This window comes from Paroedura picta, chromosome 1 (genome assembly GCF_049243985.1).
Source record: "Paroedura picta isolate Pp20150507F chromosome 1, Ppicta_v3.0, whole genome shotgun sequence".
NCBI classification, from domain to species: domain Eukaryota; kingdom Metazoa; phylum Chordata; class Lepidosauria; order Squamata; family Gekkonidae; genus Paroedura; species Paroedura picta.
The window spans coordinates 103,515,797-103,539,683 of NC_135369.1; the positions used below are offsets into that span (position 1 = coordinate 103,515,797).

At 41.9% G+C, this 23,887-nt stretch overlaps 1 protein-coding gene across 5 annotated transcripts in view; it reads right to left on the minus strand.

Moving 5' to 3' along the window:
- Positions 1 to 23,887, minus strand: part of UTRN (utrophin) — a 503,173-nt gene that overhangs the window by 356,840 nt on the left and 122,446 nt on the right. For 4 of the 5 annotated variants that reach the window (XM_077350828.1, XM_077350815.1, XM_077350818.1 and 1 more), the window contains 10 exons: positions 21,151 to 21,258; positions 20,354 to 20,533; positions 18,342 to 18,505; positions 14,107 to 14,230; positions 13,013 to 13,100; positions 11,059 to 11,300; positions 10,743 to 10,923; positions 9,256 to 9,404; positions 5,506 to 5,718; positions 3,381 to 3,494 (listed from right to left, as the gene is read on the minus strand). In XM_077350828.1, coding sequence (XP_077206943.1) covers positions 3,381 to 3,494; positions 5,506 to 5,718; positions 9,256 to 9,404; positions 10,743 to 10,923; positions 11,059 to 11,300; positions 13,013 to 13,100; positions 14,107 to 14,230; positions 18,342 to 18,505; positions 20,354 to 20,533; positions 21,151 to 21,258 — 1,563 coding nt within the window. The remainder of the gene's footprint in view (positions 1 to 3,380; positions 3,495 to 5,505; positions 5,719 to 9,255; positions 9,405 to 10,742; positions 10,924 to 11,058; positions 11,301 to 13,012; positions 13,101 to 14,106; positions 14,231 to 18,341; positions 18,506 to 20,353; positions 20,534 to 21,150; positions 21,259 to 23,887) is intronic. The other variant, XM_077350839.1, reaches the window with a different exon arrangement.

The following is a 23,887-nucleotide window of genomic DNA, read 5'->3' on the forward strand; positions in this document are numbered from 1 at the left end:
TTCCTTCTACATTCATATCATGGGACGGTAATGAGCTACTGTATATACTCGCATATAAGCCGAGTTCTCCAGCAGTTTTTAGCACTTAAAAGACCTCCTCGGCTTATACGCGGGTCGTTGATTAACAGCCTGCCCCCAGCCAGCCAGCGAATTGCAGCAATGCATTTGCAACATAAGCTCTTTGCAAGTGAGCTAGTGGCCTCCAGTTAACCACTGCCATCTGCAAAGATCTTAAAAACTAAGCTCTTTGCAAATGAGCTAATTGATCCCAGCTAACCATTGCCTTCTGCAAATATCATGAAAGCTTACTCTGGCAGCTTGTGGTTTGACTAAGGGATTCTGATATTTTGGACTGCAAGGCGAACAAACCGGTCAGTCCTTGAGGAGATCAGCCCTGACTGCTCCTTAGAAGGCCAGATCCTGAAGATGAAACTCAAATACTTTGGCCACCTCATGAGAAGGAAGGACTCCCTGGAGAAGAGCCTAATGCTGGGAGCGATTGAGGGCAAAAGAAGAAGGGGATGACAGAGAATGAGGTGGCTGGATGGAGTCACTGAAGCAGTAGGTGCAAACTTAAATGGACTCCGCGGAATGGTAGAGGACAGGAAGGCCTGGAGGATCATTGTCCATGGGGTCGTGATGGGTTCGCACCTAACAACAACAACAACTTGGTCTGAACGACTGGTTTGAACTGGTTTGAACTGAACTGAACTTTTCTAATCACTTCTTCCAAACTATTCTTTTGGTTTCTGGGAATGGTGTGCGATGGGGTGGCTTTTGGAGGTGCTTTGGGATTTACTGTTTTTTCAGTGTTTCTTCTTTTATCTGATGGGCAGCATTCTTTGCCTTTTCTTCTTGTATTTCGTTTAAAAGTTGATTTTTACAGTTCTTTCAGTTTTCAGTTTTACAGTTCTTTATTTCAGTGTTTTGTTCTGGGGAGCACTGTAGCCCCCAGTTTAGTAGCTGTTGTACTTTTTGTAATAGGTTGCCAACTTTGGGTACTATTGTTCTGCTCTGGTTTGCTGGCCTGGGGGGCACTATTTAGTTCTCCTGCCAGAGCTGTTCTCCCAGAGCAGTTCTGTCAGTGCTCTCTCAGAGTGTCTGGCATCAAGAAAGGAAGGGAAGGCGGAGAGAACTGAAGATGGCGCCATAAAAAAAGCTGGACTTCTGTTCAGCTCTTAAGCCATGCCGAGGGTCAGGAGCTTCTGCACCTGGCTGACCTGAGCAGATACGCAAATCTGCTCACCGGTCGCCCCAGGAACTGGGAACGGCATCCTGAGGGTCCTACAGATCCGTGGGGAGATAGGAAGACCGACCTCCCTGGATTAATAGCGGCGTGTGCTCAAGGTCACGATGGCGTCTTTGTCGCAAACAACTTTACAAGCTTGAAATGACCAGCTGACCTTACATTCTTCCCAGACCATCATTTACCAGATTGACAGGAGCAGAAGCTGACAGAAGCTGGAATCTGCAACAGTAAGAATTGAAAGCTTTCTGGCTTTTCTCTCTCTTCTCCCACAAGCTCTTCCCTCCCCCCCCCCTCAACCAATTCACAAGCGAATTCCTTCTTTCACCGAGTGAAAGACTCCCAGCTAGTTATACCCATTAACCAAACAAAGAGAGTGCTTTGAAGATTTATTGGTGAAAGTTCAGTGGGGGAATTTGACTTGATACGGAGATCGACAAACTGATAATTTGGGATCGCTCGTGCTCCCGCGAGACCTCACGAGACTTTCTGTTTATAGTTTGTGACTGCCTAGAACTATGGAAGAATTAACTAAGGCACAGCTTTTCCATTTGTTATGCAAAGGAAACTCAGAGATACTGAAAGCAGTCAATAAGCTGGAAAAGGAAATTCGTGGGACTAAGGGGGAGCTTTTGGATGGAGCCCAAGGTCCGGAGAGACCAGCTGATGACGTAGCTCAGCTAACAGTAAATCAAGTGAAACTTCAATGTCTGGAAGTTAATCAACTGGAGGGAGAGAGTGCCAGAGATGTAAAAACCCAAAGTACCTTTAAAGAACCTGGGAAAACAGATTCAAGGAAGGAAAGTACCGAAAACCTGGAAGTCTATTCAGAGCAGGAAATGACTTGGATCAGCAAAATAAAAAGAGTCTATTCAAAAGCGACAGCAACTAAGAAGCTATCAGGAGATATTTCTGTGCGACCAGAGGAAGAGATCCAGATTGACAAAGGATTCAGAGCCCCCTCAAAGGCGATTACAAGCAAGAATCAAGTAAGAGATTTCTTTGGCCCTGACAGAAGGACAATCAGAAATACTCTACTATGGAAAAAAATACAACTTCATTTTCTGCGACCACCTGAAAGATGAGCTGAACAATGGAGTATTCTCCTGGCTTCCTGTGGGAAAAATAGCAGCAGTAACCTTTAGGACAGGTCCAATATATGAAGGGAACTGACTTTATATCATTTAAGACAATAATAGAATATATCCTTATAATAGATTATACCTTCCTATGTATCAACAACTACTTTGTTAAGAAAGATGGTAATAACTCCTAGATCAGGATTAATATGCGATGGGAATTGAATATGTATGTTAATATGTATGCTAAAAGAGGATGACAAACCATATTTTATAGGCATTAACAAGACGACAGTAGTAATTCTTGGGTCAGGGCCAATTTATGAAGGAGACTGACCTAATATCATTTAAGATAATAACAGAATGTATTCCTATAATAGATCATACTCTCATATGTATTAACAATCACTTGGCTAAGAAAAATGGTAAAAACTTCTAGATTAGGAATAATATGTGATGGGAACTAAATATCTATGTTAAAAGAGATGGCAAACCATATCAACTGGTCGCTTTTTCTTTACAACCTCTCTGTAAATGCTTTATATAACAATAAACAATAAAATTATTATTAAAAAAAAAGAAAGGAAGGGAAGGCAATTGTAAGCTGCTTTGAGACACCTTTGGTTAGTGAAAAGTGGGGTACAAAAACCAGCAGCTATTCATCCTCTTGACTTTTCTGTATTTGTTGGGAGGCTGGATGGGAAAGCCTGTGATGATTGAGCATGGATTAAGTGCTGTAAATTTACCAGTAGCCTGCTGCATTTCCCACCCTCAGCTTATATGCGAGTCAATAAATTTGCCCAGATTTTGTGGTAAAATTAAGTGCCTCGGCTTATATGCGGGTTAGTTTATACACGAGTATATACAGTATTTGAGAAGCCCATCAAGAATTTTGAAGGTTCAAAAATTGCACTTCACAGTTCAAAAGAATATAAATATAGTTTACTTATACTTTTTCTTTATGGACTACAGGAAGAAAGCTTTACAGGATGGTCTACGGCAACACTTACAAAGAGACCCAGAATACCAAATGATGAATAAGCAGAAGAATTTACCATGCATTGATCCAGCTGCCTTTGAAGTCCTTCAGGATCTCTTTGGATGGTCTGCTCTTTCATTAAAAAGTCTTTTACACTATCCAACCACTTTTGAACCAGTTTTAAATCAGTCTGAAATTAAATAAAGTTAAGAAATACTGAGAACAGTGATGTGATATGATTAATGTCTCAGAGACAGAACTTTTTTGGGGGAAATTAATATTTATATAAATATAAAATAAATAAATAAAAATAACATGGGTAAAAGTAGTAATTACAATATTTGAAGCCATTTTCTCATGTTTGGAACTTTATATTAGAACTAGTATCAAAGCCAGCAGGAGTGTACCTGCGGGCCGCAAAGCCCTGTCACTGCCTCTCTCCTCGTGGGTGACAATGGAGGCCGCAGCCACAAGGCTTCTAGCAGGCAAGGAGGGAGGCTGGGAGCTGGAGGGGGAGGGTCAATCAAAGTGGATCTGGATGGACAGGGCCCTGGACAGTCTCCTCCCAGGAGGCTGTTTCCCAAATATATAAGGGAGTGAAATAGTGTTAAGGATATGCAAGATCTGTAGTGTACAAGAGTTAAAAGAGGGCATCAGAGATGTATAGTTAGCATAGTTAGAATAGGAATTTCCTGATTTTTTCAAATAATTTCCTGCAGTGTCCTGATTGGCTCTTTGCAGACTTCCTGCTACTTTGAGCACAATTCCGCTTACTTTGATACCTTACTTAGATCCCTCTCTTCTCTTCTCTTTATGTACAAAGTTGTTTCTCTTCTAAATAAAACTATTTTATTATTTAACCAGCTTTATGCTCTACCCCTCTTTGAATATTTAAACTCTGGCAACACTTCAAGCTCCCATGCATATTAACTAACTTAAAAAATTCAACCATAGAATCACAGAATGAAATATTGGAAAGATTACGGTGGTGGTAGAGAGGTGGAAATTTAAGCCATTGAGAGGCTAGCAGACAAGTTGTGACTTTCAAGGCACCTCTACCAGCGTAGGTTAAGATATATAAAAAAAAAGTTTAGTAACACAAAAATGAGCTACAGCCAAGAGCAATATTTTACCTTACATAACCACCATTTTAAAAGCTTTTTAAAAGCTTTGTAAAGGAAAGATCAGTATTGTCTACTCAGATGGTCAGCAGCTTGCCACAGTCCTTCACATTGCCTACTACCTCATCCTTAACTGGAGATGGCAGAGATTCAACCTGGGACCATCTGCACAGCAAGCAGTGAGCCATAACCCACCCACTCAACCTAACTTTCCTCACTGGGGATACAATGGTGGAAAGGATAATGTAAAATTACTTTGAGGCATAAATGAGATAAATAAATATTAATAGAGGATTTCTGAACCAGTGTCTCTTTCTATATATGATTGCCCGCACACCTTGAGGACCACTGTAAAAGTCTTGTTGTGGGTGTCTCCAAGAGCCAGAAACTCTTCCTTTATGTCATTTTCACCGTGGAAAGCTACTAGCTAATTCAGTTTTCAGGAACACTATAAGTATCTTTAATTTTAGAAACATTTTTAATGTTTATACTGACACTGGTATCAGATCAATCTTTTAAAGGAGTATGCCATTATGTTTTATACTTCTTGCTCCATTTTAATGTGTACACAGTTTAAAATCCCATTATACAGCCATAGTTATTTAACTTCTGGGAACTGACAAGTTTGAGCTAGCCTAGGATAACAAAAAAACATAATCAGAAACAATGATTGATTATAATTAAATTTATCCTTTGCATGAAACAAATATATTTTTTGCAAAAACAAATTATACCAAAAATATACAGAAAATGAATTTCTAAAGAGAAATCTTTCCCACCAGTTGGGGCAATGTATCCCAAAACATTAAAATCCAAGCACAAACAAATCACCAAGCAAGGTTTTTTTCACTCTTAGATATTACAAACATAGAAATCGATCTACAGCAGTCAGCACACACTGCCTCAACATGATCATTCCACATAGTTTTTTGACACCTTTTGGGAATCATTTCTGCAATAATCAACATTAGGATTTGCTGCATAAAAAAAAACTTCAATACAACTAGAAATAGAATATACCATTGAATTAGGTATTTAAATAAATAATTTAAAAATAAGTCTCCATCATTAAATACTTGCCTCAAATACCCTCAGTTTGGAAGTAGTTTCTTCTAGCAAGTGAACATCTTTAGAAACCTTCATTTTCAGATTGTCCCTGCACCCCTGCAAACATTTTAATTCTTGCTTGTAGATCTTTGATTTATCAGCAGAAAGATTTTTCTCCAAGACCTCTGTATCTGCAGCAAGTCTATCTATAACAGTTTTCTGATTTTCTAGTGTATCACAAACTGCCTGTTGAGAAAGTACCACAACAATGTATTTAACATTTGCCTAATAAGTGGGAACTATATGTCCTCTATGATGGTACAGTGATTTTGTGCATACACCAACAAAAGAAGTATTAATGAAGGAATTGGTCTTGGCCCTGTACATTGCCCCTTACCTAAATGAGACAGAGATAGAGATAGGAATAAAAAATTAGGGGGTTGAAATTTCAAATTTGAAGCATCCAAGGCTTCTCACCAACCCCTCCTACACATCTGAGTGTTTCCAGTATAGACCAGCTCAAATATAGGACAGCTATATGATAAACTGATAAAAAAAAAACCTTGGGAGAAAGAAATACACAACTTGGATGCCATGCCTACCACTGTATTTCAAAATGTTATTGGGAGCTTGACAATGTCAAACATAAACTTCCAAAAGCTGCTATTAAGCATAATCATGGCACTTGAGAGAAAAAGCATCTTTCTGAAATTATTACTTTTGGTAAGCTGAAGTTTGGACAAGGACCTTCACCATTGACTCCTCTCAAAGATTCAATACAGAAACTTCCTGTGGCATAGAAATAATAGACAAAGGAATATACAGAAAGGCATCTGGATACAAGGGCCGAGTGTCCAATGTGTCAAGAAGAGTATCTGCAGGTTACTAAGCACTGTAGGTCAGCCATCAGAGAGGCTAAAGCTGGCCAAGGAAGCCCACTAAAACAAGGAAAGCTTCTTCAAATATGGGAGGAACAGACAAAAGGTAAATGAGGCAATAGGCCCACTGTTGGATAAAGATGGAGAGACCCTGACAGAGGATAGAGAGAAAGCAGAAAGGCTCAGTACCTATCATGCCTCTGTTTTTTTTTTTCCTGGAAGAATATAGACACATCTAGGGATGGTGATAGGCAAAACAAGGTTGCTACCTGTAAGTGTTTTTCATTGAGTATCTTCCATGCATGAACACATGGGGACTGTGCATGAGCAGGTAAGCGCTGGAGAGGCTTTTCTCAAATTAAGCCTCTAGAGCAGTGGTCCGCAACCTTCCTAAGGCTGCGGACTGGCGGTGGTGGGGAGGGCGATCGTGCAGCCGTGCATGCATGGCAGGTCCGCACATGCGCATTGTGCATGCACGGCCCTGCTTCCCTCCCCCCCTCCCACAAAATGAAGCTTGCCAGGCCACAAGCTAATCGGCCGTTTTTGCGGGGGGGGGGTGCTTGGAGAGGGCGCCGCGGCCCGGTGGTTGGGGACCACCGCTCTAGAGGGTACTGTACGCCAATCAAACTCTTGGCTACACCTTCAGAACACGTGCTCTCACACCACAGCGCCCTCACCATCAGCACTTCTAACGCCATCAAAGCCACTAAGGCATCTAGCAGGGTCGGAGTTAGGGTCTGTGTTCCTGCACAGAAAATACTCTATGAATAACACTTACAGGTAGCAACCCTGTTTTCATCATCAATCTTCTGTGCAGTTCACACATGGGGATTTTAGCGAGCTAGACACAATGAAGTGGGTACATGCCTTTATTTAAATGTTTGAAACACTGCTTTCCCTACTTGAGATTCCTTCTAGCATGAACATCCAGCATGTAGTAGCAAACAAATGTCTCTGCTGAGGACCATGCCACCACTCATCAAATCTCCCAACTCCATCTATTAATGCCATGGAAGATGCCACTGCCCTTGTGGAATGAGCTTTAATGTCCAGTGGGCAGCCTCAGCATAACACTTCCTTATGGTAAAGACTATCCACCTAGAGATAGACTGAGGCAATACCCTTTTCCCTCTATTAGAGCTTGCGATGCATACAAATAGAGCATTCTCTGTTCTAAAGTTTTATGTTCTTTGTAAGTAAAACAAAAGTGTTCTTTGCACATCTAATTAATGCAAATGACCTTCAGCCCCAGAGGTCACCTGAAGAAAAAACACAGGAAGTATAATTTCCTGTGACATATGGAATTTTGATAATAATTTCGGTACAGAAGATGTATGTGTACATAACACTACCATTGTGGGGAAAAACTTCAAAAAAAGGAGGGTCTATCCTCAAAGCTGCTAACTCACTAAATTATCTGGCAAATGTAATGGCAACCAAAAAGGTAACCTTCATGTTTAACAAGCCCAATGGGCATGTTGCCAGTGGTTCAAAAGGTTTATTCATTAGCTGGGTCAGCACTATGGACAGCAACCATTGTGGCATTATGGGCTCCACAGGAAGACACAAATTGTACAATCCCTTAGTTAGGTGCGTTAAAAGGGATTTCTCGTCAACCTCCACATGAAAAGCTGATATAGCTTCCAGGTTACCTTTAGTGAAGAAAAGCTTAAACTTTTCAGGAGACAACTTGTGCAAATGGATTTTTACCAAAGGATCTCAATTGTCTTTGACCTTACATGTTACTGTGGGCTGAGAAGAAGCATGGATTGCTAGATATTTGATCTTATCTTGTGAAATTGTTTCAATGCCCTGGAGGAAATGTGCATTCTGCTGAAGAAGCCCAGAAACGAATGTGTCAACTGAAATATTCACTTTGCCAACTGAGTTAAGATAAGCAACTGCTGAAATGCCATGACAACTAAATTGCATAAGACTAGGTTCTACATATTAGTGGGAGCAGAACAACCACCTTGACTATTTGCACGCACAATAATGCTACATAGGAGTACTTTTCCTTGAACACTAGACTGAAGCTCCTCCTTGGAAGCCTCCAGAATGCAACCCTGATCTCCGAAAAAGCAAAATGTCCCCAGGACACAGAGTCATACCTGCAACTCTGACAGAAAAGACCACCAGACTCAGGATCAATAAGAGCTCTAATCACACTTTGTTTTGTGATACTGGGAACATCTCGTGGATATAGGTCTATTCTGTATTCAAGGTGCCAAAGTAAACAAGGATAAGGAAAAAGTTAAGTTCATGCCTCTTTCTCCACCTCTTAGAATTGGCATGCTATCACGGGACCATCCCGCCCAAGGGAAAAGTATAGAAGTCCAGGAGGAAGGCAGATCTGATAGCAGCTTTTCTTTTTAGCTCAGTAGCAACCTTTTCTTTTGGAGCATTAATAGTCACTTCTCTTCATGCTCTGCTTCTTTTGAGGAAGTCTTGAGGCCTCCAATGTATGGCCTGTTAATTTTATATTGTAGTATATACTGAATAGTAATGCCTTTCAAAATTTGTATCACTGACACTTTGGAGTCGATATCTTCCTACCAATAACTGCAAATTCGACTGGGGTGATAAGAACATGTAGGAACAGACGCCTTCTGCTTAAGGAGACTGAATTAACACCAACTACTGCTAAGAAAAACATTTCAGCTCAATCATCTTTTTATGACCTCTTCTGTGAAAAGGACCTTTTCCAAGTATGCATTTGGATGCATCGCTCCTTGGTCTCTGTCCTTACATCTAAAACTTCTTCAAGAATACATTTTGCTTTTAACAATCATTTGTTAAAACTGTATGGAAGATGTGGGAGAAACCAATTGATGTTTCCTCTCTTCACTCCAACAGAGATCACATTAGTCATACTTCCAAACTCAGGCACAAAAAGTAAACCAACCTTTGTCTGTTGCAGGGCTCTCTCTGCTTTACTGAAATCATTCAAAGAGTTCATGATAGATTGCTGCCTGCTTTCCAACTCATTCAGTTCATCCTTCAGTTTCTTTAAAGCATCCAAATAATCTTTGGAAGGCTGGCTTTCCAATTCAGCTTTAAAATAAAATGTTAAAAGCAACTCAATACCTTGTTTATAAAAATGAACAATGAATTATTTTTTAAAAATAATACACATTTATCCTCTTGACTGCATATCTGAGATCAGTACACTTATTCAGGCATTCATGCCACAGGCATCAAAAGGAAGATGTGCAATCCCCACTAAGCCATGAAGTTCAGCATATTCATTTTCTGGCCAGTCATTTTCACTTAGTTTAATCCCACTATTTTGGCCATAGATGCAAACACTTGTAAACTCAGAAGAAATTGCAAAAGGGAAATGCACCTATATGACACACATTGTCCTAAAATTAATGTGTTAATATTTTTAAAAATACACATATTATAATCCTAAAAATATCCAAATCAACATTAACCTCAGTTTATATGCCAATAAAGAACCCATGCATGGAGAAAATGTTTTCTGTGGCTGAACCATGGATAAATATTACCACTTACCATTGGTGGCAGAAAACACAGGGTATAAATCAATTATATAAAAACAGTGCAAGCAGGATATAATGCATATAGGGCAAGAAATAACTGCACAAAGTCAACCTTTTTTAAAAAATTGAAATATGAAGACTTTTTAAAAAGTAACTGTTCTGATTCACTGGTTTTATTAGAAGGGCTGGTACTTATCATTTGTCTGTTTATTGCTAAGTGTAAATAACCTTTTTAATTTCTGTGGTTTTGTTAAGCTGTGTGGTTTAAAAATCGCATCTGCCAGGATACCAATTAAATCATTATTTCAACCATAACTTCACTCACGTTTTTCTAAAGACAATGCAAGTATACACAGTTCCTGAGTTTGGGACATTCTAGATGTTTCTACATATTAAATCAAGACAGTATAATTTGAGAGCACCATATTTAGTTTTTAAAAAAATACAGCCATAAAACCAAGACCATAAAGAAAACGGGAAGCTAACCTTGAAAAAATAATAATGAAAATGAGATTTTTATAAATGTGTATATTTTGTCTCTATGATCGAGTATAATATATGTATTTTGACCACTAATTAAGTTAAAATATTTTTTTTCTAAACTCCTGGAAATTTATCAGCATTATAAATGATATTATACCTATAAAGGAAAAATCAAAGTAATCCCTTTCTAAAGAAAATATATTTGATACAGCAAATGGAAGAAAATATCTTTTTCATAAAGTATTAAAAATTCTGTGTTTCAGTTATGTAATATGGTTTAGACATCACAACATATAAGTTCTTAGACTTTTGAAACTGGTGGGGGGAGAGGTAACATGGCATAACAAGAGGGGGGGGGAATCCATCATCACCCTGAGGAGGGAGAAATTAAAAGAAAGTGCACCTTTTATCCAGTGCTGGTGCCATTCTTCCAGATTCTGTTGGGCAGACTTGAAGCGGTCAGTCAAACAGTTGATGCTATCTTCAATAAAATTTGGAACAACAGGGTGAGATGCCAGGGACTTAGCCCTAGTTTTCAGGTGTTCTGTTTGAGGTTGCAGACTTAGTAAGTGAGTAAGTTCCCTCTGTAGATGCACACATGTACAAAGATTAGCCATTTAATCAACACCAAGTTTAAAAGATTCAACTATATTAATCACAAATGCAAATTAGTTATATCTTATAAGAATAATAAAAAAGAATAAGTTTGCTAAATTTACCTGGTATGTTTCCTTTAGATCTGTTAAATGTTGCTTTGGTGATGATGAAGCACCTTGGTCTTTCAGCCACAATTCCTTTTCAGCCACAGCCTTATCAAGTTCACCCAATTCCCTAAAATACATGTTTATTTCATCCTGGTAGTTCACTTTTCTTGTTACTTCTCCCAGATGCCCAGATGCCTCCTTCCACTCTAACCATAGCTTCTCTAGGGAATTTGATACATCCTCAGTAGGAAGCCCTTCTGAACAAGCAAAAGAAATACATCACAATCATTTTGTACAAAACTTTAAAACCATAATTCTATTCCTATTAAATGACAACTTTCCATACCAAGCTTGGCTGCCAATACAAATAGTGAATTCTTCAGCAAACATGGAATTCCATGCAAACATGGAAATAAGAACCAATTATATTCTTTTATCAAACATGCTCCTTTTGATAAAGTATATCCACCACTTACAACAAACACTTGAAATGACGCTGCATTTACTTTGAAGATCTTCCTGGCTACCTAGCGAAAATGAACAATCTGCACACTAAAAGTCATCGATTTATAACTGACTGGAATAATTTTTTTAATGAACTGAAAACTACATTCGTAGCTTAAGCAAGAGAAGAAGAAAAACAGTCAAGGAAGATAAGATTCAGGTGTGTAGCCTGTGTGTCTGAAGCAGCACACAGAATGAAGTTTGAGTCCAGTGGCACCTTTAAGATCAACAACGTTTTACTCGAGGTATAAGCTTTCATGTGATGAAGTGAGTGCACACACGAAAGCTTGTATGTTGAATAAAACTTTGTTGGTCTTAAAGGCACCACTGGACTTAAATAGGATATGAACATAGAACAGAGGAGTATCATCTACAAAAAGAAATGCACGATGCCTTTTTCACTATCTATGCACTTAAATCATTCTGTATTAAAAGCAAATTATGCCATTGTATCGGTAGAGTTAAGCAAGGCTCAGTCCTAAGCATAGTTACCAGCTCATCACTGACATCAACATAACCAGCTATTATCCTATGCCTTCTCATAGACAAAAGATTCAACTCTAAGGAAATGAGAGCATAGCAACGCTATCAGAATGCATAGAAACACTACATACAATCATCATGGACTAGCATGCCAACAACACCCCCTTATCAGAATATTTGCCAACAGCCAACCAGTGTTAAGAATAAGAACAACCCTCCTGGATCAGACCAGTAATCCATCTACTCCAGCATCCTGTCTCACACAGTGGCCAACAAGTTCCTTTGAAGGGCCAATGACAGGGTTTTGAGGCCAAAGCCTTCCCCTAATGTGATCTTCTGGCACTGAGGTTCAGAGGGTGTCTGCCTCTGAATGAGGAGGTTCTCTTTAGTCACCATGATTAATAGACCTATTCTCCATTATTCTGTCTTATCCCTTTTAAAGTTCTCTATGTCTGTGGCCAATGCTCCCTGATGACGCCATTCCCCCATCCACTCAAACAATGTTAATGAGAAAAGGAATGAAGGAAATGGAGGGAGCTATACCAGTCTGAGACTAAGTTGCTGTCCTGTGCAGTTTACAGACCAGCTTTAGGATTGTGTCCCAAGCACTCTAGCTCAGAGCCCAACTGAAAATCCAGTCTGAGCTTCCCGGAGGAAGAGTGGTGTCTAAATGAATACCACCAACCTAGACCTTCCCCCAAAATTGATGGAAATAAGAGCAAATATAAATGGTCAAACAGTACTAAAATTAAATTGTCCACATAACATTAATTTGCTTTATTAATATTCTACTGTTTTTGAAGTCTTGCATCTTTCAATGGATAGTCTTTTATTTTCACCAACTTAACATGGGTGGATATCAACTTCCATTACCATAAGCTCTGTTGTTATTTGTACCTCCTGATTACTCCAAATTTTGCCAAAACAGAGATTATTGCAAGGTACTGGTGCGTATCTTCTACTGTACCATGACAATAATTACCTTTTTCCATTTGTCTCAGCAGATTTTGTCCTGTCTGGCTCAGTTCATCTAATGTTTTCTTTTTTTCAGCCCATTCTTTTTCCATTATCTGTTAACAGAAGCATTGCAACAGTGAAGACAAACACTAACAATATAAATGTAATTGGTCTGTGCCTATAAGCTACTAGGATGGGAGGCCATGTGTAAACCATATGCCATCCTTGTTGGCATCTACTTTACTCTCTTTAAGGCACCAAGCCAAAGCTTTTCTTTCTACGCAGATTTTAACTGTTAACATTTAGCTGTATTATGCTATGTTTCCAGCCTAAGGGCTGTTTTGGGGTGGTAGTAGCTGTAGTGTGATGTTTTTATTCCTTTATCACTTTTGAAATCTTTACTGAAATTAGACTTTAGTACTCAGATTAGACATTCAAGGAAAACTGCTGTCTCCTTGGAACTATTCTGGCACACAAAGTAAATCCTATAATTCTATTAAATATTTTGAAAAGATTTATTTTCTAAGAATTTTTTCCTCTATATAAGAATTGTTTCCTCTATATAAGTCTGACTTATGCCAGGCTTACATGTCACATTTATTTCATATGAATTGCCTAGACTAGCCAATTCCAATTTTGCAGTTAATTAAGTTATTTAAAATTAACTTATACTGGCTTTGACACACACACACACCCTTATTTAAGCTACAGAATACTTTGATCTCCTCCTCAGCAGGACACAGAAAAACTGGCCATACCTCCCAGTTTTTCTGGCAGATTAGTAGAGGAATCCTACAGAGTTTATTTCCAACAGGGAGCTCTCTAGAAAACAGAATCTCTCTCACAATATGCCATTTCTTTTTCTAAACTAGAAAGAGAAATTAGAAATTACTAGGAGGAAATGCTCAGGACATTTCTTAGGAAGTCCTGCCACAAACACAATTGCACTGCTTAGACCCAACACAGAGAATTATATGTTTGCCTAAGACTTTAAAGGTGTTAAATAATTGAATTAAATGCACAGCAAGCTTCCAGATCAAACTTTACTTCCAACTGATAGTAAGTATAAGCTAACAAATATCTAATTCAATGAAAATGCATCTCTGCTTCCCACTTTACCTTCAGCTTCTCTTTCATGTCTGAAGTCTCTCTTATCTTCTTGTATTCTTTGATCTCCACAGCCTGAATGGCAGTTTTTGATTTTGCAATCCAGTTCAACAGCTCAGCAATTTCAGAATCAAGCCTAGGATAAGAGATTGAATGATACTGTTAGTATCATTTCAGCCTCCAACATTTCCTTAGAGGCCATTCTGAAGTCAAGCTAGAGATGACACATGAGCACAATAAAAGTTACCAATGGGTAACATGCTACACATGTTGAGTGTAAAGAAAGGAATATAGGACAGCAAATCCAAGCATGTTTCACTCCCCCCCCCCAAACGCACATGCCCCAGACTGATCACAATGGATTAGAACAGTCATCTCAAAGCTATAATAACAACACATCTTGAATGCCTGATGGATCTTTAGCAAGTATGTTACCAAGCATGTACAAGGTACTCATTCACCTGGCTTCCTCTCATAAACAAAAACAACCTATTGTCAAACAGGCCCACTACAGTTTCTGCATGCATATTCTCTGTCTCTTCTGTTTGGAAACAGATAAACCTAGAGACTTTTATGGGTGGCGCTCCTTTATTAAGCAGGAAAGAAATTTTAAGACCACTATAATGTCCCTAATATTATAAAAATATGAATTAAATCTTTATTTATTTTATTTTATTTTTATTTTATATTTATATTTTTATACCGCCCTTCCCTACGGCTATGGGCGGTTTACATAAAACATTTTTGAACATTCATATAGAACACTATCAAAATCAATATCAAAAATCAATCTTTAAATAGGACAGGGTCCTATTAAATAAAAGAGTAAGGCCACCTGGGGAGGAGTTAGGGCGGGCCCTGTCCAGGATAAAAACTCAGAGGGCCCAATCAGGAGCCGCAAAGCGGCTCCTGATTGGGCCCTCTGAGTGTCCATCCAGGGCCAAGCAGCCAATGGGGAGGTGCGCAAAGTGCCTTCCTATTGGCCCCACCAGGACAGACCAAAATTCCATTCACCCAGCCCAGTCTGGCTGCCAGTCTGCTCCTGACCACCACAGGGAGAGCAGGTCAGCAGGGCTGCCAAGGGGGATGAGAACAGAGGCTTGGACAGGCTGTGCCAGCCCTTTTCACCCCAAGGCTGTCCTAACTGCCATGTCCAACTGTAAATTGCCTCAGAACCCTGACAGAGCTGGCAGGAGGCTTCAGAGTGCTCCCCTCCCCCCTCCCTCCCTTCAGGCCTTCTGGGAAGGAGCCTCTGACAGCCCCTGACTGAGGGAAGGAGGCCTTTCCAAGAGCCACGCAGGGGAGCATGAGGGACTTCCTTTTGAGGGGGGGGACTTTCCCCTTCTGCCAAATAGTTGCCTGGCAGGGAGGCCACAGAAAAGCCCCTTCTCGCTTAAAATACTGCTCTGGCCGGGGGTTAGACACAGCCAAGCCATGTGTCTTTCTTCTTTGCAACTCTCTGCAGATTTGAGGCCACTGCACAGCGTTATTCTGCAGAGGAAGCTGGCTCTTTTGTCTCCTCTTTCATCTGCACAACAACCCTGTGCAGTAGGCCTCAAGTCTTTCAATTCAACAACAACCTGTGTGGGAAGCCTTAAATCCTGCGTTGAGCAGGGGGTTGGACTAGATGGCCTTCCAACTCTATGATTCTATGATTATAAATGTTTCTTCTCTACCACAACCCTGTCCAAAGTAGCCCTTTCTGCCTGGGGAGCTCATCTTTATACTCTGCAGGTGAGCTGTAATTCCAGGAGCTCTCCAGGCCACACCTGTAGGTTGGCTACCCCTGGGTTGGAAATATTCCTGGAGGTTTGGAGGTGGGACTTCAAAATCGTACAATGCCTCAGAGTCCAGCCTTCAAATGAGCCATTTTTGCCTGCAGTTGGTAGGGAGTGGTGCTGGAATGACCCTCCTGGCCTATGGGTTATGGCCAGCCCTTACCAGCAACTATTTGTATTCTGGGGCACAGACAGGCAGACGGCCTGTGAGTCTGGAAAGTGCAGGAAGATCTAAATAAATATTTACAGCCTGAAACTAAATAGAGAACAAGTAAATGTCTGGAGACACATCGTAACTGAAATAGTAACTGGTAAATAACCTTGGCCTGGCAAATAAAAAACCAGTATTAAAAACCTTACTAAGGTCAAGACTGCTGTGCATAGACAGTCTTCCTCTTAGGGTTGCCAGCTTCCCTGTGAGGCGGGGAGTCTGCTATGGGAAGAGAAGGGGAAGACGATTGGTAAATGCTTTGAGACACCTGAGGCCTGCTGGGTCACTGCGGCCCATTCCCAGTTCTCTCAGATCTCTCACAACCCTACATACCTCACAGGTTGACTATTGTGGAGAGACGAATGGAAAAGGTGTTTGTAAACCGCTTTGAGACTCCTTTGGGTGGTAAGCAATAGGGTACAAAAATCCGTTCTTCTAAGGAGCAACCATGAAAGAAGCATGTGGGCACGTAACATTTTACCAACAGTGAAAATATGGGAGACAGAAGGAACTGGGTGGACACCTGTGTACTGTGACTACCCCATGTGTATTAGGGCAGAGGGGCATTTCAGTGAATGTGGCCTAATTCACACAAGAAGTGAAATGACGCAGAACTGGGGGGAATTGGTTGCCATGTAATCTTCCCCTAAGAAGAGTCTCCAGTCTGATTTTCCCTTCACATATCTGAGGACATGGCTCTGGAAAGCTCATCTGTAACCACTATGCCACAATTCCCAAAGGTCAGTCCTCTCCCACAATCAACGAACATTCCACACCACAGGTTCTTGACACCCATATCTCCACACCCATGGCCTCATTTGCCACCATGCCACCACAACCTCCCACACAACACACATGACAACCCCATGCCCTTACAGACTGGACAACTCCTCCCCTTCCTCTTCCCACTGCCAAGCTCTAGCGCCCGTTGTATTCTTGGAGACAACGGGCTTTGCCCCTAGTATAACAATATAACAATAACAACAAAATATCAACTGGAACAATTAGAACGGCACTTCAACAATAACTTGACAATCCCTCAGTCGGTTCGTTCCCTCAGTCTGGGGGGCACCTGTAGGTGTTATTGCTCAGTCAGCCCCACCAAATGCCTGGTGGAAGAGCTCCTTTTTGCCGGCCCTGCAGAATTGTGGAAGTTCCGGCAGGGCCCTGATCTCTTCGGGGAGCTCATTCCACCAGGTGGGGGCCAGGACTGAAAAGGCCCTGGCCCTTGTTGAGGCCCGACGTGCCTCTTTAGGGCCAGGGATCCGTAGCCAGTTGGAGGTGGCGGAGCGTAGAGCTTTTCTGGGGGTATAGGCAGAGAGGCGGTCTCTCAGATACACTGGGCCCAGACCACGTATGGCCTTAAAGGTGATTACCAAAACCTTAAGCTTAATCCGGAATTCAACTGGGAGCCAACCAAGTTCTTGAAGTACCGGCCGGATATGTGATCTCCATGATGTCTTAGTGAGAATCCTGGCCGCGGCATTCTGCACCAGTTGTAGTTTCCGGATCAAGGATAAGGGTAGGCCTGCATAGAGCAAGTTGCAGAAGTCCAGTCTGGAGGTGACCATCGCATGGATCACTGTGGCTAGGTGCTCTGGTTCCAGGTAAGGTGCTAGTAGTTTGGCTTGGCGGAGGTGGTAAAATGCCAGCCGTGCTACTTTCGTGACCTGGGCTTCCATTGTAAGGGAAGCATCCAGGATCACACCCAGGTTCCTGGCGGAGTGAGTCGCTAGGAGCTGCACACCATCCAGGATGGGCAGGCGCGCTTCCTCCCATGGTCCCTTCCTACCCAAACACAGGACCTTACAGTACTTGACTCTCAGTTAACCCAACCTAAACTGTATTTGCCTTTTGAAAATGTGCAATAGGTTTTTACATAACACATTTTAATGCAGATGCATCAGCCACAGTGTTACTCTGATCTGGACGCTATGGCTGTTAGTCACTACTGACTTATTCGTTCCCTCTCGTAATTAGGATGGACCAGCCAGGACAGCAGAAGCCACACAGAGAACAGCAGTTGATGAGAGAGGGGACAGTAACCATTTCCTAATCCTTATTTGCAAAATTCATCTCAATAATTGTCCGGTTAAAAAAAAAAACAGGAAACATAAGGTGATTGTTTTAAAAATTCTACTACCTCAACGGAACACAGTGTGCTATATATATTATATTATTATAAAACTTTACACTGAAAGAAAAAGGGAGATGAAAAGGCTTCTCTTGTTAGAGAAAAAATTATTAAATATGCTTACATTTTCTTAGCCTCTATATCAACACTGATTTGTCTTTTCTTTGGAGGAGGAAGAGGTGGAAACTGTTCCTCCTTAGCATTTTTTTGCTCTTTGGCAATAACTGTCTCTGTGATGATTTTCTGTGAGATTTGTCCCATGCCAACATTTCCAACCGCTTGAGAAACCTAAAACAGTAATCAGCCGTAAGCAAAATTATAACATATTATAAAATAACTATAAGAAATAAATGGCAACTTTGCATCATTGCAATTGCAACCAATAACAGTAACATTCTTCAAGTTTGGGTATGATCCAGACAAATTATACTTATTTTACTGGAAAAGGTAAAATAGGCTCACTGTTCCTTTCCAATTAATTCAAATGGTCTTATACCATGGCTGGAGCATTCCCTTTGTTAAAAACCACAATACCTAAAAAGAACATAACCAAAACAATAATCATTTAAAAATCAGGCCACTAACTCTTCTTTTTTTTCCTAACTGACAAGCAGCAGGCATTCAAAACAAAACAGGAATATTTCCCAGGTGTGTAACTGATATCCTTTAAGCAGAAGATTGAACCTGGGGCCTTCAACTAGTAAAGCATGAATTCCTCTCAGTGCTCTAAATATTTATAAGCTCGGGAAGTGTTAGTGTTTGTGTGCTATGACTGAGTGTAATATATTGGGAATGGTAAGTCCATAACCATCCATCTGGGAGTCTAGCCCAAGCTGTCAGCAAAGGCTTAACAGAATGCTGATTTACTGTTTGCACTAAACAAATGATACCAGAGTTGCCAGATCCCCTGGTCTGGGTGGGAGGTCCCCCTATTTCTGAACACACCTCAGTCCCCCAAACTGCCCCCAAACCAGAAGAACGGTACAAATTAACCCTATATTCCTCCATCACCTGGAAGTGATGTCAGCACATCAGGGTCATCAGAGAGGTAATGCTCTGATTGGGGGGCAAAACTCTATTGTTAGAAGCTAATTCTACCATTGTTAGAAGCTAATTCTACCAAAGAGCCTCTTGTGGCGCAGAGTGGTAAGGCAGCAGTTATGCAGTCTGAAAGCTCTGCCTATGAGGCTGGGAGTTCGATCCCAGCAGCCGGCTCAAGGTCATCTCAGCCTTCCATCCTTCCGAGGTCGGTAAAATGAGTACCCAGCTTGCTGGGGGGTAAACGGTAATGACTGGGGAAGGCACTGGCAAACCACCCCGTATTGAGTCTGCCATGAAAATGCTAGAGGGTATCACCCCAAGGGTCAGACATGACCCGGTGCTTGCACAGGGGATACATTTACCTTTAATTCTACCATAAGTATTGCCCAAAAGCCAGAACATTGGTGCCCTCTCCAATGTTTCTGACATACCACTATCACTTCTGGGTGATGTCAGCACATCACGTCATTCCTTCCCACTCCCAAAAACTTCACTTTTGCTGGCATAGTTGTTTACTGTTGCAAAAGCCAATGATGTAAGACCCTAAGAGCCAGTTTGGTGTAGTGGTTAGGAGTGCAGACTTCTAATCTAGCATGCCGGGTTCAATTCTGCACTCCCCCACATGCAACCAGCTGGGCTCGCCACAGCATTGATAAAACTGTCCTAACTGAACTGTCCTAACTCCTCCTCCTCCTCCTCCTCCTCCTCCTTCTTCTAAACCAGTGGTCCCCAACCCCCGTGTCGGAGACCAGTACTGGTCCGTCGATCAGTCGGTACCGGGCCGCAGCTCCTCCTCATGCTCCTCCCTGGCTCCTGCCTTGGAGGCTGCCCTGCCACTCTGGTTGGGGACCACTGCCCTAAACAGAAGAAGGTTGGGGACTACTGCCCTAAACAACCTAATCCAGCTAGCTAATACATAAACCAACAAATATCAGCAGAAAGAGTAAAACTAAAGCTGTACTATGTTTGTACAGCTTTCAGCAATTTATTCATATTTCATTTTAAAAGAAGAAAAACTTGCTTCCAAATATATTTTTAAAAGGCTTTGATTCAAAGTCCACATGTACTATTAATAAGCATCCTAATTGGGGTTACCTGATTAGAACAGTCCTCAAGTTTCTGAACTAAACTGTCCCAACTCTGTGTTAGTTCTTCTAGACCATTCTCAATTTTCATTGATACTTTCTCATTGTTGAGTAGTTGTGCCACATCCTGGGCCACTTCACTCAGCTGATCTAACGTCTGACGCTTCATTCCCAATTCTTCTTTCAAAATCTGACAGTAAAACAATCTTAGTTATTTCCCTTAGGTATTTCATTCAAGCTTTCCAAATTATACATGACATGATGAATAAAACAAAAATACATGCAGCTATATATTGCCATGCTGAGACCATTCTTGCACAATTTTCATACTTATCTAGAACACAATCTATTGTCTTGCAGGGGAATACTGACAGCCTAATGAGGACACTGACAACCAAAATTTGGCATAAAATATTTGGCTACAGCCTTTAATCAACATTGAGCGTGGCAAGCATGGGATGAGGTGGATTTGGAAGGCAAACTTTATTGCATTATATTCTACTGAGACCTCACCCCTCCTCAAACCCCTCCTCAGGCTCCACTCTGAAAATCTTCAGGCATTTCCCAAGCCAGAGTTGGCAAACACATAGAGTTGAATGTACTGCACATTTCTTCAGCCACATTTTCCCCATAAATATAGAAAATAAGCTGCTTTAAAATTTTCTGGACCATGAAATGAATGTTTAAAATGGAAACCTAATACTACCCCCAGCACTCCCAGAATATCAAACTGGTACTGAGGACAGAACAGGATGTAACATTTAATGTTACAAGGCTAGTTTCAAATGCAACACAAGTGATACTCACTGCCAGCTTTCGAACATTCACCCCAAGCTCATTTTGATCTTTGAAGCTGCTTGTTTGGACTTTGTTCAAAGTCTCTTCTTTTTCAACTAACCAGGCTTTCAACAAGCACTGCACAGAAAGAGAACAAAGATGCTGTGTGAATATCTACATAATTCTCAAAGTCTCTGCTAATCATCACCGTCATCATGATACATTAATTGTAATGTAATACTAACTTTGGAATCACATGAGTGTTTTGCTCCACTTATTGTTCTTAGTACTACTAAAGCTGGGTTAAAAGCTGACTTCTTACTAGAGTTCATAGACTACTGTGCCAAATTACTCATAGTCATAACTAGAAGCCCCTAAACTCAGGTTCATAACATGCAAGAATGACAACACAATGAACATTCACATGTGCCTTTGAAATCTAAATAGATTTTATTTCATGTAGATTTTAATATTATAATGGCACTTTCTCCTTACTTCACCTATCACTGGCAAGATTTAGGTGTTCACAAGCCCACTCTTCCATATACATTGGTCATGGCTGTTCGGTGCTTCTTTATCCAACCACCACTAACTGCCAAAGTTTACCATTTGAAAATCTATAGACAATAGAAGCTCTTATCTTCCCAACCACTTAGGCTGGGAAGGGCCATGGCTCAGTGGTAAAGTATATGCATAAGGCTGGCATAAGTCAGACTTGTCCAGGTTTAATCTCTGGTAACTTCAGTTAAACATGGTAGGTGATGTAAAAGATTTTTCCTAAATGAAACAGCTTAACAGCTGATGCCAGCTTGAGTAGACACTACTGACTTTAATTGACAAAGGATCTGATGCAGTGTAAGGCACCTGCATGTGTCGTGCCTTTAAATTCTAGAGTTACCTAGACCCTAAGATTTCCAAAGTGTTCCTTGGTATAGTACAGTGGTTTTCAACCTTGAGGTCCCAACCCCAATTGGGGTCGCCTGGACCCTTCCCGGGGGTTACCAGATTGGTGGCCGCCGCTGCGGCAGCCAGCAGCAGTGGGCAGAGGCAGCCAGCAGTGGGAGGCGGCAGGGAGTGGTGCTGCTGGCCCACCATAATGCATCCCATCTGCCCACGCCACCACCAAGCCTCACACTCAGGCTATCCTCTCCATAGACTCTTCCGGGTGCCACAGCCCCTCCTCGTCCCCTCGCCCTCGCCAACCACCTGCCAACCACCACCCCCCGTCGCTCTGAAGTGGCCATCTCTCTGAAGCGCCTCCCTGTTGCTCTGAAGCATCTGGAAAGCAGCAGTGGGTGGTGGGCAGTGGGCAGCAGGAAGCGGCAGCTGGCAGTGGAGAATCTATGGCTGCCCCCACGCTGCGCCTGACTGTTGTGCGCCTGTATGTGCACACGAATGCGCTCACACGTGCATGCTGCCTGCACGCATGCGAGCGCCAATCCTGCTGTCACCGGCGCAGTTGGGGTTGCCAAGACTGAAGTGCCACTGATATAGCAAGACTTTTTAGAGGACTCACCAGAACGAATTTATTTACGGTCTTTCAGACCAAACTGACATTAGAGGATTCAACTATTTCCTTGATCTCTCTATACCAAAGTCAAGTAGCAATGGTAATCCCGATGACAGGTACAAACAGGTGAAGCAGTGAATTAGGACTCAGCATTATATATTCTTTTGAACAAGTGTGAGTATTTCCCAGCCAGCCATATACTATGCTGAACTATGTTGACACTGCATTTCCAAAGCCTTGTGCACTATCCCTTCATTTCAAGCATTTAACTAATTAAACTAACATTAATTAAACTAACATTTAACTAACAATTGCCCATTTGAGTAGCTCAATTGCCCCAATTGAGTAGCTCAATTGCCCCAATTCCTCCAACTCTATTTAAAATCTTTATGCGCCCTCTTGCCCAACTGGTGCGGAGGTTTGGGCTAGGTTGTCACCAATATGCTGATAACTCCCAGCTCTTCCTCCTGATGGACGGCCGCCCTGACTCTCCCCCAGAAACATTAGCCAGCTGCCTGGACGTGGTGACAGGGTGGCTCAAGCAGAGTCGTCTGAAGCTCAACCCTTCAAAGATAGAGGTCCTGTGGCTGGGCAGAAAAGGTCCAAGCGAGGAAGCGCACCTACCCAATCTGGATGTAGTGCAGCTAACAGTGGCCCACTCCGCCAGAAACCTGGGAGTGATACTTGATGTCTCCCACTCTATGAAGGCTCAGATAACAATGGTAGCACGGCTGGCATTTTACCACCTTCGCCAAGCCAAACTAGTAGCGCCCTCCTTGGCCCCAGAACACCTAGCCACAGTGATCCACGCGACGGTCACCTCTAGGCTGGACTTCTGTAACTCGCTCTACGCTTTCCTGCCCTTATCCTTGATCCGGAAACTGCAATTGGTCCAGAATGCGGCTGCAAGGGTCCTCACAATAACACCTCGAAGGTCCCACATCCAGCCCATCCTTCAGCAGCTGCGCTGGCTCCCAGTTGGATTCTGGATCAGGTTTTGGTTATCACCTTTAAGGCCATACGCAGTCTGGGCCTAGTATACCTGAGGGATCGCCTCTCCGCCTACACCCCTCAAAGAGCCTTGCACTCCACTACCTCCAACCTCCAGGTGGTCCCTGCCCCCAAAGAAGCCCGTTTGACCTCAACCAGCGCCAGAGCTTCCTCCATTCTGACCCCCACCTGGTGGAATGAGCTCCCAGAGGAGATCAGGGCCCTGACGGAACCCAAACAATTTCACAGGGCCTGCAAAGGGACCTC